Source organism: Amblyomma mixtum, chromosome 3, assembly GCF_055824585.1.
Source record: "Amblyomma mixtum isolate Tamu chromosome 3, ASM5582458v1, whole genome shotgun sequence".
Taxonomy (NCBI): Eukaryota; Metazoa; Arthropoda; class Arachnida; order Ixodida; family Ixodidae; genus Amblyomma; species Amblyomma mixtum.
Window position 1 is genome coordinate 168,695,047 of NC_143014.1, and position 14,662 is coordinate 168,709,708.

A 14,662-nucleotide genomic window follows, 5' to 3' on the forward strand; every position below is an offset into this window, starting at 1 on the left:
CGAAAGCCCTCAAGAACGAAATTCTCGCGGCAACGAAAAATTCTGGCGCCCCCGGCGAACTCCCATAGGCTTCAATGCATTTGTCTCCTCTCAACAGCGAAGGGTTTTTAAAAAGCAGTCCCGCATTAACGAAAGTTTGAGGTAGTGATCTGCAACATTTTTTCGGCACATCAGCCAGTCGGGAACATAAAATGGGCAAAACTGCAGCAGCACACTCATCCGACAAGTCGGGCCCATTCATTTCACCTGCCAACAAGCACCGGCGCAGCCATTTTTGTTTACTTTTGGTTGTTTCGGTAATGATGATAGCAAAGCAATTTCTTTTTTTGCCCGCTGAAAGCGGCTTTTTGTTAGCCCGTCTGTTGGCGACTACGCACGCACGTGACGTTTCACGTGACTACACCGCCGGCCAACCGGGGAAGAGCAAGGAACCCTTTTTTTTTCTTTTCTCTAGTGCGCCGACCACGCTATCTCGCCGATCTCGCCGTCCGCCTTGTGCAAGCCGAATTCGCCCGCGACTTGCTTGTGTACAGTGTTTTTTGTTGTTTTTCGACTGTCGGAAAACATGCTGCCTCCTGTAAAGAAGCGCAAGTTTTTGACGCTGCAGGGCTGCTATCATCGCCGAAGCTCAAAAAGGCAGAAAGAAGACGGACATTGCGGAGGAGTTCAGTATCCCGTGCAGCTCACTTGTTCAGTATACCGTGCAGCTCACTTTCTACGATTCTGAAATCAAAGAATGGCATCATGGCGGCACTCCAGAACGGCGCGCGCGCTCTGAACAAGACTTTGGCAACGCCGGTCTACGAAGGCGTGGACAAAGCCGTATTTCAGTGGTTCCTGAACAAGAGAGCGAACAAGGTGCCTTTGTCTGGAAGCCTTCTGCAGCAAAAGGCGATTGACTTCGCATGCATTCTGGGGCACGACAACTTTAAGGCGAGCGCCGGATGGCTAAGTCGATTTAAAGCGCGGCACTGCATCGTCGCCAAAGTGTTGTCAGGGGAGTGTGCGCGCGTCGACGCTGAAGCAGCATCGTCCTGGATGCAGGAAAGTTACGCAAGTAAGCTCGCGTGATGTGCTTGATGCTTTCGATGTTATCCAGACTTTTCTCGGCGACCACGACGACGACGAAGCTATGCATAGCTTATCAAGCTGCGAAGCCAGAGTCGTCAAGCTCCTGCACAGCAATGTCAAGCAGAGCAAAATAAGCGACTTTTTTCATTAAATTTTGGTTCTGGAAGGTAATGGGTGTGCTTGTTTGTCCATTTTCGCGACAGCGAAATTCTCACGACAACGAAAAGGTTTTCCTTCCCCGGCAGTTTCGTTATTGCGGGGTTCGACTGTAGTGACCTGAAATCGAGAATTGCTTACATCTTAGGACGCAAATACATTGAGCGGGAAGCACCGCTGCTAGGCAGTGTGACCCAGTCTGTCGACCAATGCTGCAGGCACCCGTGGCGACATCTAGCATTAGTCGGCATCACTTGAAGACAACAAATTAAGCCATTTTGATTATCGCAAATTGGCGCTGAACATACTTCTGGAAAAACCAATTTAAAATCAAGTACTTGACACTCAGTTACAACAAGCGAGAAATACCCGTCTTACACCGTCAACAACCTGGCTATAAAGCGTTCCCCAGGCTGGTGTTCGTATTCTTCGGCAATCCTTGCAGAGTTATTGCACTGCGTAAACAAGAAAACGTACAGCTGCTGCAAAAGAGAAGAGATAATTACCTGAGTAAAATACAGCTTGCAATTCACCATGCTGAACGAGCGCGTAATTGCTGCCTGTATACAGATACAGCTAGGTATGTAAGCAAAAGGAGCACTGAGATGCAGTTGTCGTCATGGGCGCATTCCTGGGGTAATTGTGTGTGTGCGTGCGCGTGCGTGTGTGGTTTTTGCCCCCTTTAAATTACAATGATCAGTTACCAAACTAGCCCAACAAGAAGTTGTCTTAATCATAATCAGCTGCCACAGGACCCTGAGCAGTCTCGCAGCGCAGCTGCACGGGTGAGCGAAGTGAAGACAGCGACGGGTATTGGTTGGTACGAACAGTGAGGCATCGTATCGCTGTAATGTGACCAGGTGATTGGCTGACTGATGCGCTGTCAGCTACGGGTCACCAACACAGATGTACACACTGAGCATTGGCATCGTCGTAATGCGGCAAAGCGAAATACAACGCAGAAACTGCGTTTGCATACGCGGTATGCCGACTGAGATTGGCCCAAGCTGGCTGCTTGGTTTCAGAACTCGATATCTCCCCTCGCTCGCTTGGCTTTTCTCAGCATATCGCAGTACCGACCAAGTCTGCCAGCATTTCGAAAGTTCGAAAGGCGCTGGTACGTACAGCATACCATGTGTACAAGAGCAGACGGCACAGCAATCCATGCATTACAACTTTTGGGGCCTATGTGACCAGGGTTGCTGCTCTTCCCTGGTTGTGACATCATAGCACGCCTCAGCGCTCAGAAACCGAATTTGCTTAGTACAAATAATGCAATAATAAATTATTTACCACGCATATCTGAATCGCGGAGTGCGTATCACATGCCCTGGGGCAATACACAACGTTTGAAACTAAGAACACGGCATCCAGACATTTGGTGTCTCCACCCCAGCGTATGACACATGTGCATTGCTTTTACAGGAACCTGAGCTCTGGTTCAAGCTACAGTGACACATTCCCAGGATCCCTGAAGCCTCCTGATAGAAAGCGCCCCATCAGCAAGGTACAGAACTTGCTCTACGTGAGTGTCTGCTCTTGCTTCATCTTCTTCTATTTTCACCTCTCTGTGTTTTGTGAATTGTTGCCTCGCATTGTTGTCCTCTGTTTGCTGCCTTTGTACAAGTGCTGGTGTTTCAGTGACCTCTTTGTCCTCTGTGTTCCATCTTTAGCTGCATGGCTGTGTAGGTGTGGTTGCACTAGAGCAATTTTGTTGGGCAAACTGTTTGCAGCAACTTTTTCTTGGGTGCCTTTGTCCTTGTGACATTGTGCCAATGTCCATTAATTGTTAGCCACTTGTGCACCCGATGGCCATGTTGGCAGTTAGTCAGCTTGAGCGGAGTCACCTGAAGGTGATCGATAGGTTTTTTTGTCACATTACAGTGACACGATGCCTCGTTCTTTATGCTAATAATGATTTCAGGCTTCCATTCGCCCTTCCCATAGCCACAGTGACAGGCTGCCTCAGCTGCCAGGGATTTTTCAGCTGCAGATTTTGATACATATAGTATATCCCAGATATACTGAATTATTGCGTATATTGAACTCTCAAAGTTGTAGGGTTGAAACAGGGGGATAAATTCATTCTCCTCACTAAACCAACTGCTCTAACAGTCCAAACCACTGGACCACACCCCTTGATCACGTGCACTAATAAGCAAAGCGCACTCCAACCACGGCAGGCCTTGCTTTGAGGGAATAAAGGAACGGCACTTGCCGACACAAACTAAATATTTATTGCTGCAATAACAATAACGCCAGCTAGCAACAAAATATGCTATGGAATCAAGGTAGTCCGACTCAACAGGAAGGTTACAAGTGAATTATCACCTCACGCTAAGGCAGGGGAGAAGCTCTGGGCCGGACGGGACAAGCTTGCGAGAAAATGTTTCCACAGGGCCTCGCTGGTGGAAAGCGGAGCCTTGTTTAAAGTACCGTATTTACTCGAATGTAACGAGAGTTTTTTCCAAGATTTATTCCGCTTAAAGTCTACCCTCGCATTATAATCGAATACTGCACTTCGAATGGCCTAAAGCAGTGCCGCGGTGCAGCCCTTTCGAAGCTATCAGCTCGGTTTCGGTTTCCGCAGTTTTGCTATCTTATGTTGGCAACATGGGTACCAGGGAAGCCAAATTAGGCCAAATCCCCATCCATCCAAAGCCAAAGCGCGCTTCTTCACCCAGCATCAATCCTGGTGTTGGATTCATTTCGCGGACACCTGACTCCTGATGTGAAGAAGAGGCTGGAAAATACAAAAACTCACCTTGTAGTTATTCCCGGAGGCATGACCTCTGTTCTGCAGCCACTGGACGTCTGTCTGAATAAACCGTTCAAGGACAGGGTACGGAAACTGTACAATGACTGGATCCGGGAAGATCAGGCTCTGACGCCCTCCGGCAGAATCAAGCGACCGTGCGCTTCTCAGATCGCTGAGTGGGTGTCTGCCGCGTGGCACAGCCTGCCTCACGACATGGTCGTTCATTCGTTCAAGAAGTGCTGCATATCCAATAACCTCGATGGCACAGAGGATGACATCGTCTGGGAGGTCGACAGCGAAAAGGAGGACTCTGTTTCCGAGAACTCCGAGTCCGAAAGCGAGGAAGATGAATAAACATGTTGGCCACGATGTTCATTAAAGGTACTTTGTTTTGCGTCTGTAAGCCTCGCGTTATATTCGTGGTTTTATTTTTTTCCCACTGGGCAGCATGTAAAGTCACCCCTCGCGTTACATTCGCGGTCGCGTTACATTTGAGTAAATACGGTAACTAGGAACTGGAGAGCGCCCTCCCTTGTTAAAATAATTAAGTAGGACGCATCGCAGAAAGCCAAGCCGAAGGTGACAGAGCAGGGCGAGTCCCCACAAAATATCCCTTGAAAATCCTATACAACCATATCCAAACTTGGCCACCACCCTCGCATGTGCCGGGAACATAGGAGTGTGAAAGCGCTGGCGAACTGCAAAGAGCTTTGCCAATAACCGAGTTACACCGAGAGAGATGCATGGCCATATCCTGCTGACATTGAAGCAGACGTGATCGAATTTAGGGTGACCATGACGAGACCAAACAAGCTGCCGCTGTAGGAGTTCAACGTTCAACTTTGACCGCAGCTTTGTTTAGTGCACTGGTAGCAGTGCTAATTTACTGCAAATGGTTGAGCAATGCTTCCACTTGCCTTTTTCATTTTGCTTTGATTTCGGATAACTCGAAAACTTGCTTGATTTGAATATCTTGATTTGAACGAAACTGCAGGCTATAAGTATTGAAAACAACATCATTACATGGATTGACTGCTTTTTGAAAAACCGTAAACAGTGTGTCAAATCTGAGTCTGATAACTTGGATGTCTACTCAGGAGTACCACAAGGTTCAGTCCTCGCCCCCTTATTGTTCTTAATTTATATCAATGATGTCCATTCATGCATTCACCCTGGGGTACAAATTCAACTCTTCGCGGACGACTGCGTAGTATATAAGGTAATGGATTCTATAGAAGATCAGACTAAACTAAATGCACCAGATGGGGAATGAGACTCAATGCCACTAAAACAAAATGCATAATTTTTAGCAACAAGAAAAGCCACTAGATTTTTCATACATTATAGCCAATGTCCCAATTGAGAAAACTAATTATATAAAATACCTAGGAGTGACACTATCAAGCAATCTAAGCTGGGAACAGCACATTTAAAACATATGTCATAAGGCCCAAGGAAAGCTGTATTTCCTCAGAAGAAGATTACGCAACGCTCCTCCTAATGTAAAACTTAATGCATATAAAGCGCTCGTGAGACCAACCTTAGAATATGCTGACATTATTTGGAGTCCACGCCAGCAATATTTGATAGGCAAACTGGAACGCATTTAAAACTTAGCAGTACGCTTTGTATATTCAAACTTTTCCAGACATTCCAGCGTATCTAACCTACTTCACAAAGCATATCTTCATAGCTTGGCACAGCGTAGAACAACATCAAGACTAAAATTTCTGTTCTTACTTTATCACGGTAATTTGAACATATCAAGAGAAGCATGCCTCCAGGAACCATTTCGTCACTCTTCGAGAACTAACCATGAGAAAGCACTTCATCAACAATAAGCCATATTAATTCTCATAAATATTCTTTGTTTCCATCGGCTATATCTAGCTGGAACAAACTACCCTCGGCTGCTGTAAACGGCAACTCAGTTGAATCATTCATAGAGCATGTCAATAGCATTGATTCATCAGTAATGCCACCGTGATAAAACTGATGCTGACTTTCATTTTGTATTTTTTGTAACTATATTTGTTTCCGTGCTGAACCCGCTATTTTCGTTTCCCTGAATTGGCATCATTACCACCACGATGCCGCTATGATGATGAATCCTTATTTTGTATCATATATGTACCTAACTTGTTCCCCTGTGTTGTCTCCTTTGTATCCACTCCTGCATGGGCCCGAGAAGGGCCTGCAGTATTTGTAAATAAATAAATAAATAAATAAATAATATCTTATGCAGTCCAACAGGCTTTGAATTAACTTTGTTCTACTGTATCAATTATTGCAGGCATGTGTAATACAGCCTCCTTTCTTCATGCAGCTTACTCTCAGTGCTAATCATGGATGGGTTATCATTAATTCAGTCAAAACCAAAGTTACCACACCTGAGAGGCTGTAACACACTGTCGTGATAAGAAAGCAGTAAGGAGGAAGCAGCAGAGTGTTTCCAAATTGCTAGCTAGGGCCATGACTGGCTGGTGTCATTAACAAGCTTTTGCTTAGAACAGGAGGAGCCAGGATACTCGTTGAGACTCTGTTTCAAGATGCTTTGCTCTATTCCACACATCTCCGCAGGCTATAATACCAGCATTCAGCTGGCAAGAGTGGTATTTTCATTCCTAACTCATTGCTTGATTTTCGTGTGTGGAGAATTATCGTCATTTGAATGTGTGAAAATTCCTCGTAGCATTTCCAGAAGAACAACACTTTGAAAAAATGCTGTGCATTTAGCAGTTAACAATGTTATTTTTGTCAACATTTTACTTGAGTTTACGCAATCAGCACCATTCCTTCTGAACTGAAACTCCTCGAGTGCATGCTAAACCTACTGTCAGATCAGAGAGCAAACGCTGTTTTGATAGCACATGTTTTGTGCAAACATGAAAAAGTGGTTTACATGTTTTCTTTTTACTCCTTCTTCCATGATGTAGAAACAGATTACTGAGGAACATCGCATGGACTCGACACGTGTCAATGCTGACCAGCTCATTGAGGATCTCATCCGTGACACAAACCTCGAGGCAGAGCCAGCGGAAGGTCAGGGGCTGCAGCTTTTCATTGGAAAGGATGGCGTGCCAGCTCTCAAGACTGGCACTGCAAGCAGCCTCAAAGCCGCCGCCTCATGCGATTGAGCTCTCTTTGCACAGCTGCCTTCTCCTCCTCCTGCAATGCCCTTGCAAGTTTCTTCTTTGGTTGTCTTTCGTTATTTGTTTCCCTCTCATGAGCCTTTCTCAGCACCATTTTTCTTTGCAGTCGGGGCTGCTGTGTCCCCAGTTTCCTTCAGAATGTGGCTCAGCAACTGTCTTAATGTCGTTCTTTCTGTGGAGTTTTTTCACGCTGTTTTTTTCCCCTGCCTGCAGCTTTTAATGTGACAGGTGTAACTGCTTGTTCCACTCTGGAAGGGGATTTGAAGATTGATTCCCCAAAATTCAGGCCGGTGATACATAATATAGTAACCAGTGCAGAAAGTGCAGCATGGAGGAAGCATTTAACATTACTTCCCGTTTCTGGCATTGTTGTAAATGAGCTGCTGTCTCCAACACCTTCATGGGCTTTATTCATTCCACATGAAACTTGCATTCATTTAGAGCTATTCGTGTTCTCTGAAATAGACACAGCTGGCATATCTCTGTGCCTCTGAAGTCTTAAAGTTAAAACAAATTTTTTGCTGCCAGTAAAGGTAGAAAAAGATTTAAATGCAGGTAATGATATTCTTTCTGCCCTGCCAAAAACAATTGTGATGTTTTTCAGCAGGTGAAAGATTTAAGCCTAACTTTTTAGTTTTAAATTGCTGAATGTTGTGCATGTTGTTCACTGGCTTTAGGAATGACCTTTGAGGGCAGTTCAGGTTGACTCTACTTTTATGCCTGCAATGTGCAGTTAATTCGAGTAAACCTTTTTCTGTTTGAAAGTTCATGCATGATAAAAATCCTGACAGGTTAGCGTTTGGGAAATTCACTGTCATCTTGAAAGTGAGCAACATGTTTGCTGCATTTGCTCCCATTTGTGTACTAGATCCTCTGGGTACACTTTGTTCTATTTTCATTTTTGTATTTTGCTTAAGTTCACTAATCTAAGTAAATTTGTGTTGCTCAATGTAGTCAAAGATTTGTGGGGAAATTTATAATATAGTTTTATTACTCTACAGGCTTCTAAGTTCTGCATTGGTCTTCCTTCTTTGTAGGTTTCTTTGTTCAGAAAATATCATGTCATTGTCAATTTTTTTTCCTATTCTCTTGCAAAAGCCAGCTGGGCTTTGCAGCTTTTTTTCTTTTTTGCAGTGCCACTTATCAACACTTTTTTATCTTGTACACTTGCTTATTAATCGCCTCAGCACAAGTTATTTGATGACTTTAAAGATTATAGGCATGCATTGCGTTGTTGGTGTTTCAGGGATATAAACAACAGCTTCGTAGTTTGAAGTGCTTCTTATCTTCTTGTGCAGATTTCACCCTCTAAATATTTCCTGATGTGCCCCTGAAATCTCTCGGTGCACTTTTCCATTTCTGTTTTTTTTTTTTCTTTTCTTTTAAGGTTCAGTAGGATCTGGCGTCAGGTTGGGTTACATTTTGGTATGGTTAAGGCAGCGTGAGCTACAGATGCCTGATAGTTTTTCAGAGCATGTGGGAAAGCAAGTGCACAGGTTGCATCATTGCCTCTCAGTGCTTTCTTACCCTGCAGTTGTCATTTTCCAGACCTTTTTTCGTCTGTGTGTTTCTTCAGTTACTGCATTTTTTGACAACATTGTTAAAGAGTTGGATATATATTGTCCATCAATTTTTGCAGCGGATAACTAATATAAAACAGAAGAAAAATGATGTTGAATGAAAGTGTTTGAACGCATGGACCAAGTGTGTGTTTTAACTGAATGAATGTTTATTTTTTGTTTGTGTGCATTTGTGAATGCATGAATGGAATGTTTCACTGAATGTGTGTTTAGTTTCCCCTACATGTCCTCACATTGGATAAGTTAGTGTACTACTGCATTTCTGGCATTTGTTACCAGGATGCAGGTGTATACAGTTTCTGTGCGGATTGCATTCTTCCATGCTTTTGTGTGTCACTTATGTTTTTGCACGGTTGTGAATACTGACCGTGGAATGAATGTGTGTTCCTTTTAATATGGGAACCGTTAAGCTGTTTTTTTTTTTTTTTTTTTTGTCAGCTTTACTTTTTCTTCAGACCAAGTGTGAGCCTAGAAATAGCCTAGGAGGTGTGCTGTAGAGCATTTTTTGAGTGTAACAAAATGCTAAGCTGTGTGGTAGAATGTACCGAAAGGTCTTGGGGAATTTTTTTTTATTTTTGAATGTGTCATTTTTTGTGTGTGTGTGTGTGTGTGCTTGTGGGCTTCTCTATTCAAGAAATATTTATGATATCTTTATTCTGGGTATCACATATTTATAGCACTTCTGACAGGTTGAATGTTGATTTTCGTGTTTTAAATGTTGGCTTATATTTGTATCCTAGTTGGGGAGTGGCTTCTTTGGTCATGTTTATCTCTCACACATCTGTTTTGTGTAACTGTTGCTGTGCTGGTTGTTCTATCAAATTTTAAAGCCCAGAAAAACCAGCCTGGAGAAAACTTTCTGCTATCTTGTAAATAAACTGAGGTTGCTGTTGCATATTTTTTCTTGGTATTATGGGACAAAGCATTGTGCTTTAGCTTGGAGACTTGCACTGGCATGCTTTTCAATACCAGCTGCAGCCTTGCTAGGCTAAGCCACATTTCAGGAGTGTCGCACAAAATTATGTGAATAGAGATGTTGGCTGAGTGAACATTGGACTAGTGGACCTCATGATAGATTGAAGGAACGTCTAATATGCAGTAGCTTTGCTGCATTTTTCTTACTGTAGTGGATGTCAAAGCTACCTATTTATTCTCTCTATTGAACCAGCTCCAATCAAAGCCATTCTTATTACTTTGATTCGGTTCGTGCCAGCCAGCAACAGTATACAAAATAGTGTGGCCTGCCTTCAAGCTATGTATCTTTGTTTAACCAAGTTTAAATCAATCAGTTCCTTATTTTTCTCTCTTGCTTGTGTGCATGCTCAAGAACTACAAATAAGTTTTCTTCAGAGAAGTGGAATGAATGTGCTACCTGTGAAACTGGGCTCAAGTATAATAACTGCTTCTTTGTTGTGTGTGTGTGTTTACCTGCACAAAGAATGCATGCCTTCTCTGTGTAGATTGAGGGTGAAAATGCAAGGAACTGTGCTGTGATTGAGTGAATCTGGCTTTTTTTTTTTTTTTTTCACATTTCGCTTTAGCACTTTCCGGTGCCATTATTATTTCAAATCAAAAGAAAATATTTTTTGGCCTAAATATTATATCCAGGCTTCAAGAAAGCTGACTGGTCAGTTTTCCAATAGAAAAACGTCAATGGTTCATTTTTTATAGGCACATAGAAAATTTCTCACAGAGAAAATTAGAAACTCTAGTAGTGGAACACCAGGATTTATGGAGTTGACACAACAAGGATCGTGGAATTATTTTATGTTTCAAAGGTGCACATGATGCAAAAAGAAGACATTAGTACTGGTAACAAAATCTGTCTGCCAGAAAATGGTGGAAAACATCCTACCTGGCTCACTGTTTCGTGAAATTTGTTTTGTTGCATTTGCTTGTTGGCATAAAAAAGCATCCTGTTTGCAAAGTAAAGGCTGCTAAATTCGCCTGAAGTGTAAAAATTGGTGCTGGCTCGAGCACACACTGAGGAAAAGCTGAGAGTTTGCGATGTACACTATTGTGTACAAAGGTTAAATAAAGATGTGCAGCGAGTAGAAAGGCTTCAGTTTGCTTTATTTGACAACTTTACAAGCTAGACTGAGTGTGGCTGTAATTTTATTTAAGGCTTTGTTCACCAGTATTATATTCGACATTCATGCTTGTTTTAGCAAGTGTCTTTTTAGAGGGAAGTAAAATGATCATCCCAACAAGCAATTAAATTTCTCATTCAGCCATAGTCCTGCTTTTGTGGCTTAAGCTTTGTATTCTTGCTACTGCACTGTTGCTTGCGGGGAATTTGAAAATGTTTTCTAAAATAGCTGAGTGCAGTTAGCAGGCTCTACTAAGAGCCCTTAGTACATGCGAACAAGGCTGTGTGCAAAGAAGGCCACCCCATCCCCATAAGCTCCATGGCACTGACTTGAGAAAGGTAATGTGACCATTTACCTGAGAAAAGGAAAACGGTTAGGCAAGAAAGTTGGCAGAAAATGGTCGTGTTCACAGATACCTCAAGCTAGAATGTACACCAGTGTACAGCACAATTCCTGGCATTTCTTCTCATTGTGGTTTGTAACTGTATCCTTCATGTTCAGTGTAAAGCATACTTTGAATGGTGTTCGAGTTACTATTCTGTGCATGCTAAACCATTAGGAGCTCTGATTATCCATAAACGCTGCGCTAAAATGGAAGCACAGAGCCGGCCTTTTGCTTCCGTTTTGCCTTTCTTCCTTTCCCCGCTCCTTTTTTATGTTTGGGTTTTCTTCAGCATGAATGCATGGGACTTCAGCATTTTGCTGTGGCATGCCTGTTGTGTGTAGACCACACGGTTGTCAGACAGGCACATGCGATGTTCAGCCCTCATTTGTTTGTCAATGCCATCAGATAAGCTGCAGACAAACCTGTATTACAGTGGGGGCAGCCATCTTTGTAGTAGCTTGTCTTTTTCAACTGAGCAGTAGATGTTCACATGCTAGCGGCTCATTCTCTGGCCACTGGTCCCAACTTCGGAGCAGCAGAGTGAAATTTCTTGCAAGGGCTGCCTGAAGCTCACCATATTGGGTGAATAACTAGCATGACACTATCTTGTACATGAGGCAGTGCTTGTGGCAGAAAGATGTTAAATTGGCTGTCATTAAACAATGACCGATCAAATATTTGTTGATGCACTGTGCCCAATATGTTCCAGCTTTCTAAACCATGTAAAGCTCATGTTGCAGCTAAGTTCTTCTTTCATACCAACCATTCTTTTGGCTGTAAAGTTATTCCCCTCTGTAGCTGGCAGGTCACTCATACTTCACACAGTGCACTCCATTACTGTAATGGAACTGTATGGTTTAATGTTTCAAGAGACAGCTGCATTGTTAAATCAATTCTTTGTGTACATGCAGTGTCTACGAAGTAATGTATGTGTATAGTGAAGTTCGTACATGAGTGTGCCAAGTGAGTGCCTATTGTCAATGTTTTTAGGTGCCATTTGCCCTCTGATTAGGAAGTGAGTTGTGCAGCTCCGAAGGTGGGCAGTAGCCCTTCCTGTGTTAAACTGACTGCCAGCTGAGAACCTGCAGTTTCTAGTCATTACCATTGTCCCTGTGTGCTGTAGAAGCATGGTTTGCCAAAACAATGCTCTGTTGTTTTCTCTTCCCATGCGCAATTGGGTAAAATGGTTTTAAGTACTTTGACCACATTGTAGTACGAAATTATTTTTTTTGTAACTCTTATGCATGATGGTGCAAAGTCCTTGACCATGCTGGATGCTTTTGTTCCATTTCAGTGATCTAATAACAATATTTTTAAATTTTAGTGACTGATCCCCACTTATATGTTTCTGTGCAGCTCAGATTTGCATCAGTCTTGAATCGGCGCCATTAATGAATGTATCAGTGATGTTTGAATTGCGTGCTGGAGTCAACCACTAAAATTATGCCAGGACTCTGTCTTTGGCATCATGTGCTACTTCTTGGATTATTAGTGACAGTCAGGTGGGTTAAAAGGGAACAAAAACATTGAACTGCTGTGTCATCAGAATATCAGATTTCATTATAGCTGCCAAAAGTAAAGATATTTTTTTTTTTTGCCCTGTGTAAGAACGTCTGCAGTGCTTGGGTGCAGTACCATACCTTAACTACCTTTTTGAGTTTACATTCAGCCATGCAACTGCTCATGTATGTTATGAAATGTTGCAAATTTTCCAGGAGCAGTTACTTGTAACGTTTTTACATTAATTATGGCCTTTTTTTCCTGGGAATTGAGGGTTGGGTTAGGGTTGGAGGTGAGTGTAATTTTTAGTTCTAGGCAGCACACCATTATGAAAGGCATTCTATTTCTATACATCAGAGTCATTGTGAGATTTGCCACCAAGGCAAATTTAGGGTGCGTTTTCCATTAAAAAGAACTGTTGCAGTACAAAAAGAACTTGACTGTAGTGTGTTCATGAGCAGAGCAAAGGTGGAGTTATTTATCACATTTAAATTTGCTTTCTTTTCTTTTTTATTACCTTTGTTGCAGTTTTTGCTGCTGGAGTTTGTTTTTCGTGCACATGCATGCCAAAAAACTGACAACTTTGGTATGCTGTGTCGTGCATGGATGCTTATGCTAAGACAAAGCATGCACATAAATTTGGCGTTTCCTTTGGCATTTTGTGTTGTATGGTTGGGCAAAACTTGGTGCATGCTTAATATTCTGAAGGGCTGCAGAAACTTTTTTTATGAGTTGAAATATGCAATTTCGGTGTTTATGTTTACAAATTAGTTTCTCATTTTCAGAAGAAATTGTACCAAGGTTTTATAAAAAACAAGCAGGGCTATGTGGCAAGCTGCCACCTCTAGCTTTTAGCCCAAGTCTTTGGCACTGACTACAGGCTGCTCCAAATGGAACAGTAATAATTTTTGGTGCTGATTGCTTTGATAGGTGTAGTGGAACTTTGGTTTAGCGTGGTAACTGCTACATTTTTATTTTTTTTTTTCAGCACCGCCATTATAATCAGTCTCCCACAGCACCGTGAGAACCTTTTGTTTGCAGTTGGCAGCCAGTTTGGAGAACTTTAATCATCCTGCTAATGGCCTTGAATTCCCATGTAGCCAGCCTTGAAAGGTTCAAGATTGTCTACTGAGCAGTTCACTACCTGACTTGTGACCAACATTACCCTAACAGGTGCCACTGGAGTGAGGTTCAGATGAAAAGCTAATCAGCAGATGTCTTTTTTGCAGTATTAACAAATGGTGTGGTGAAAATTTTGATTTGAATACCCTGTTGTGAACACTTCGTGTGCATCTGAAATTAAACTTGATGGAAGGTTGTGCTACATTTAGCTGTAAGGTGGAATGGTTGAGCATGCATTTTTCAAGTTTGCCACATCAGTAACATGGTGCCAAAGTGGATGTGTGGGGGAAAAGAACACCTATTTTTTTTACCAGCTGTTAATACTGCAGTCTTTTATATTGCTTCGATAAAAACATTTAAAGTACAGCATTTTTTCTCAAATGAAGCCACCCATTTTTGTTGGACCGATTTTCAACAGTTAAACTTTATACAAAAGAAGAAAACATGTCGGACTGAGAGGTTCATCGGTTGTAAGGATGCTGCACGTTTTGACTAACTGAATAAAAATTGAGTATTACTGTGAACAAATTGTGCCTGTGATTGTTGGGGAGGAATTGTGGGATGCTGTATTGCATGTTTCGGCACATCCTAATCGGAGCAGTACTCATGAAGTTACAATTGCACTCTACAAAAAGAAAACTGTGCTTGTTGGGCTAGATTTACAGTGCTACATGGCTAGAAATGCTTTTGCATTAAAAAAGGGAAATGAAATCCTGAAATTGGGCTACTCAACTACAAACGCATGCATGCCACCGGGTTTTCCTGTAATGGGTCTAGTTATGCTTTCACAATAAAACAAAAATTCCTAAAATTCGGTGTTTATGGTCCTTTAATTCTGTTTGATGGTG

At 42.4% G+C, this 14,662-nt stretch overlaps 1 protein-coding gene across 6 annotated transcripts in view; it reads left to right on the plus strand.

Annotated features, from left to right (window-relative positions):
• LOC149352652 (EEIG family member 2) overlaps positions 1-14,342 on the plus strand; it is a 48,994-nt gene extending 34,652 nt beyond the window's left edge. For 3 of the 6 annotated variants that reach the window (XM_089581857.1, XM_089581855.1, XM_089581858.1), the window contains exons 7-8: positions 2,653-2,752; positions 6,922-14,342. In XM_089581857.1, coding sequence (XP_089437983.1) covers positions 2,653-2,752; positions 6,922-7,122 — 301 coding nt within the window. In that variant the 3' untranslated portion in view covers positions 7,123-14,342. The remainder of the gene's footprint in view (positions 1-2,652; positions 2,753-6,921) is intronic. The other 3 variants (XM_089581856.1, XM_089581859.1, XM_089581860.1) reach the window with 3 other exon arrangements.
• The last annotated feature ends 320 nt before the right edge of the window (positions 14,343-14,662 follow it).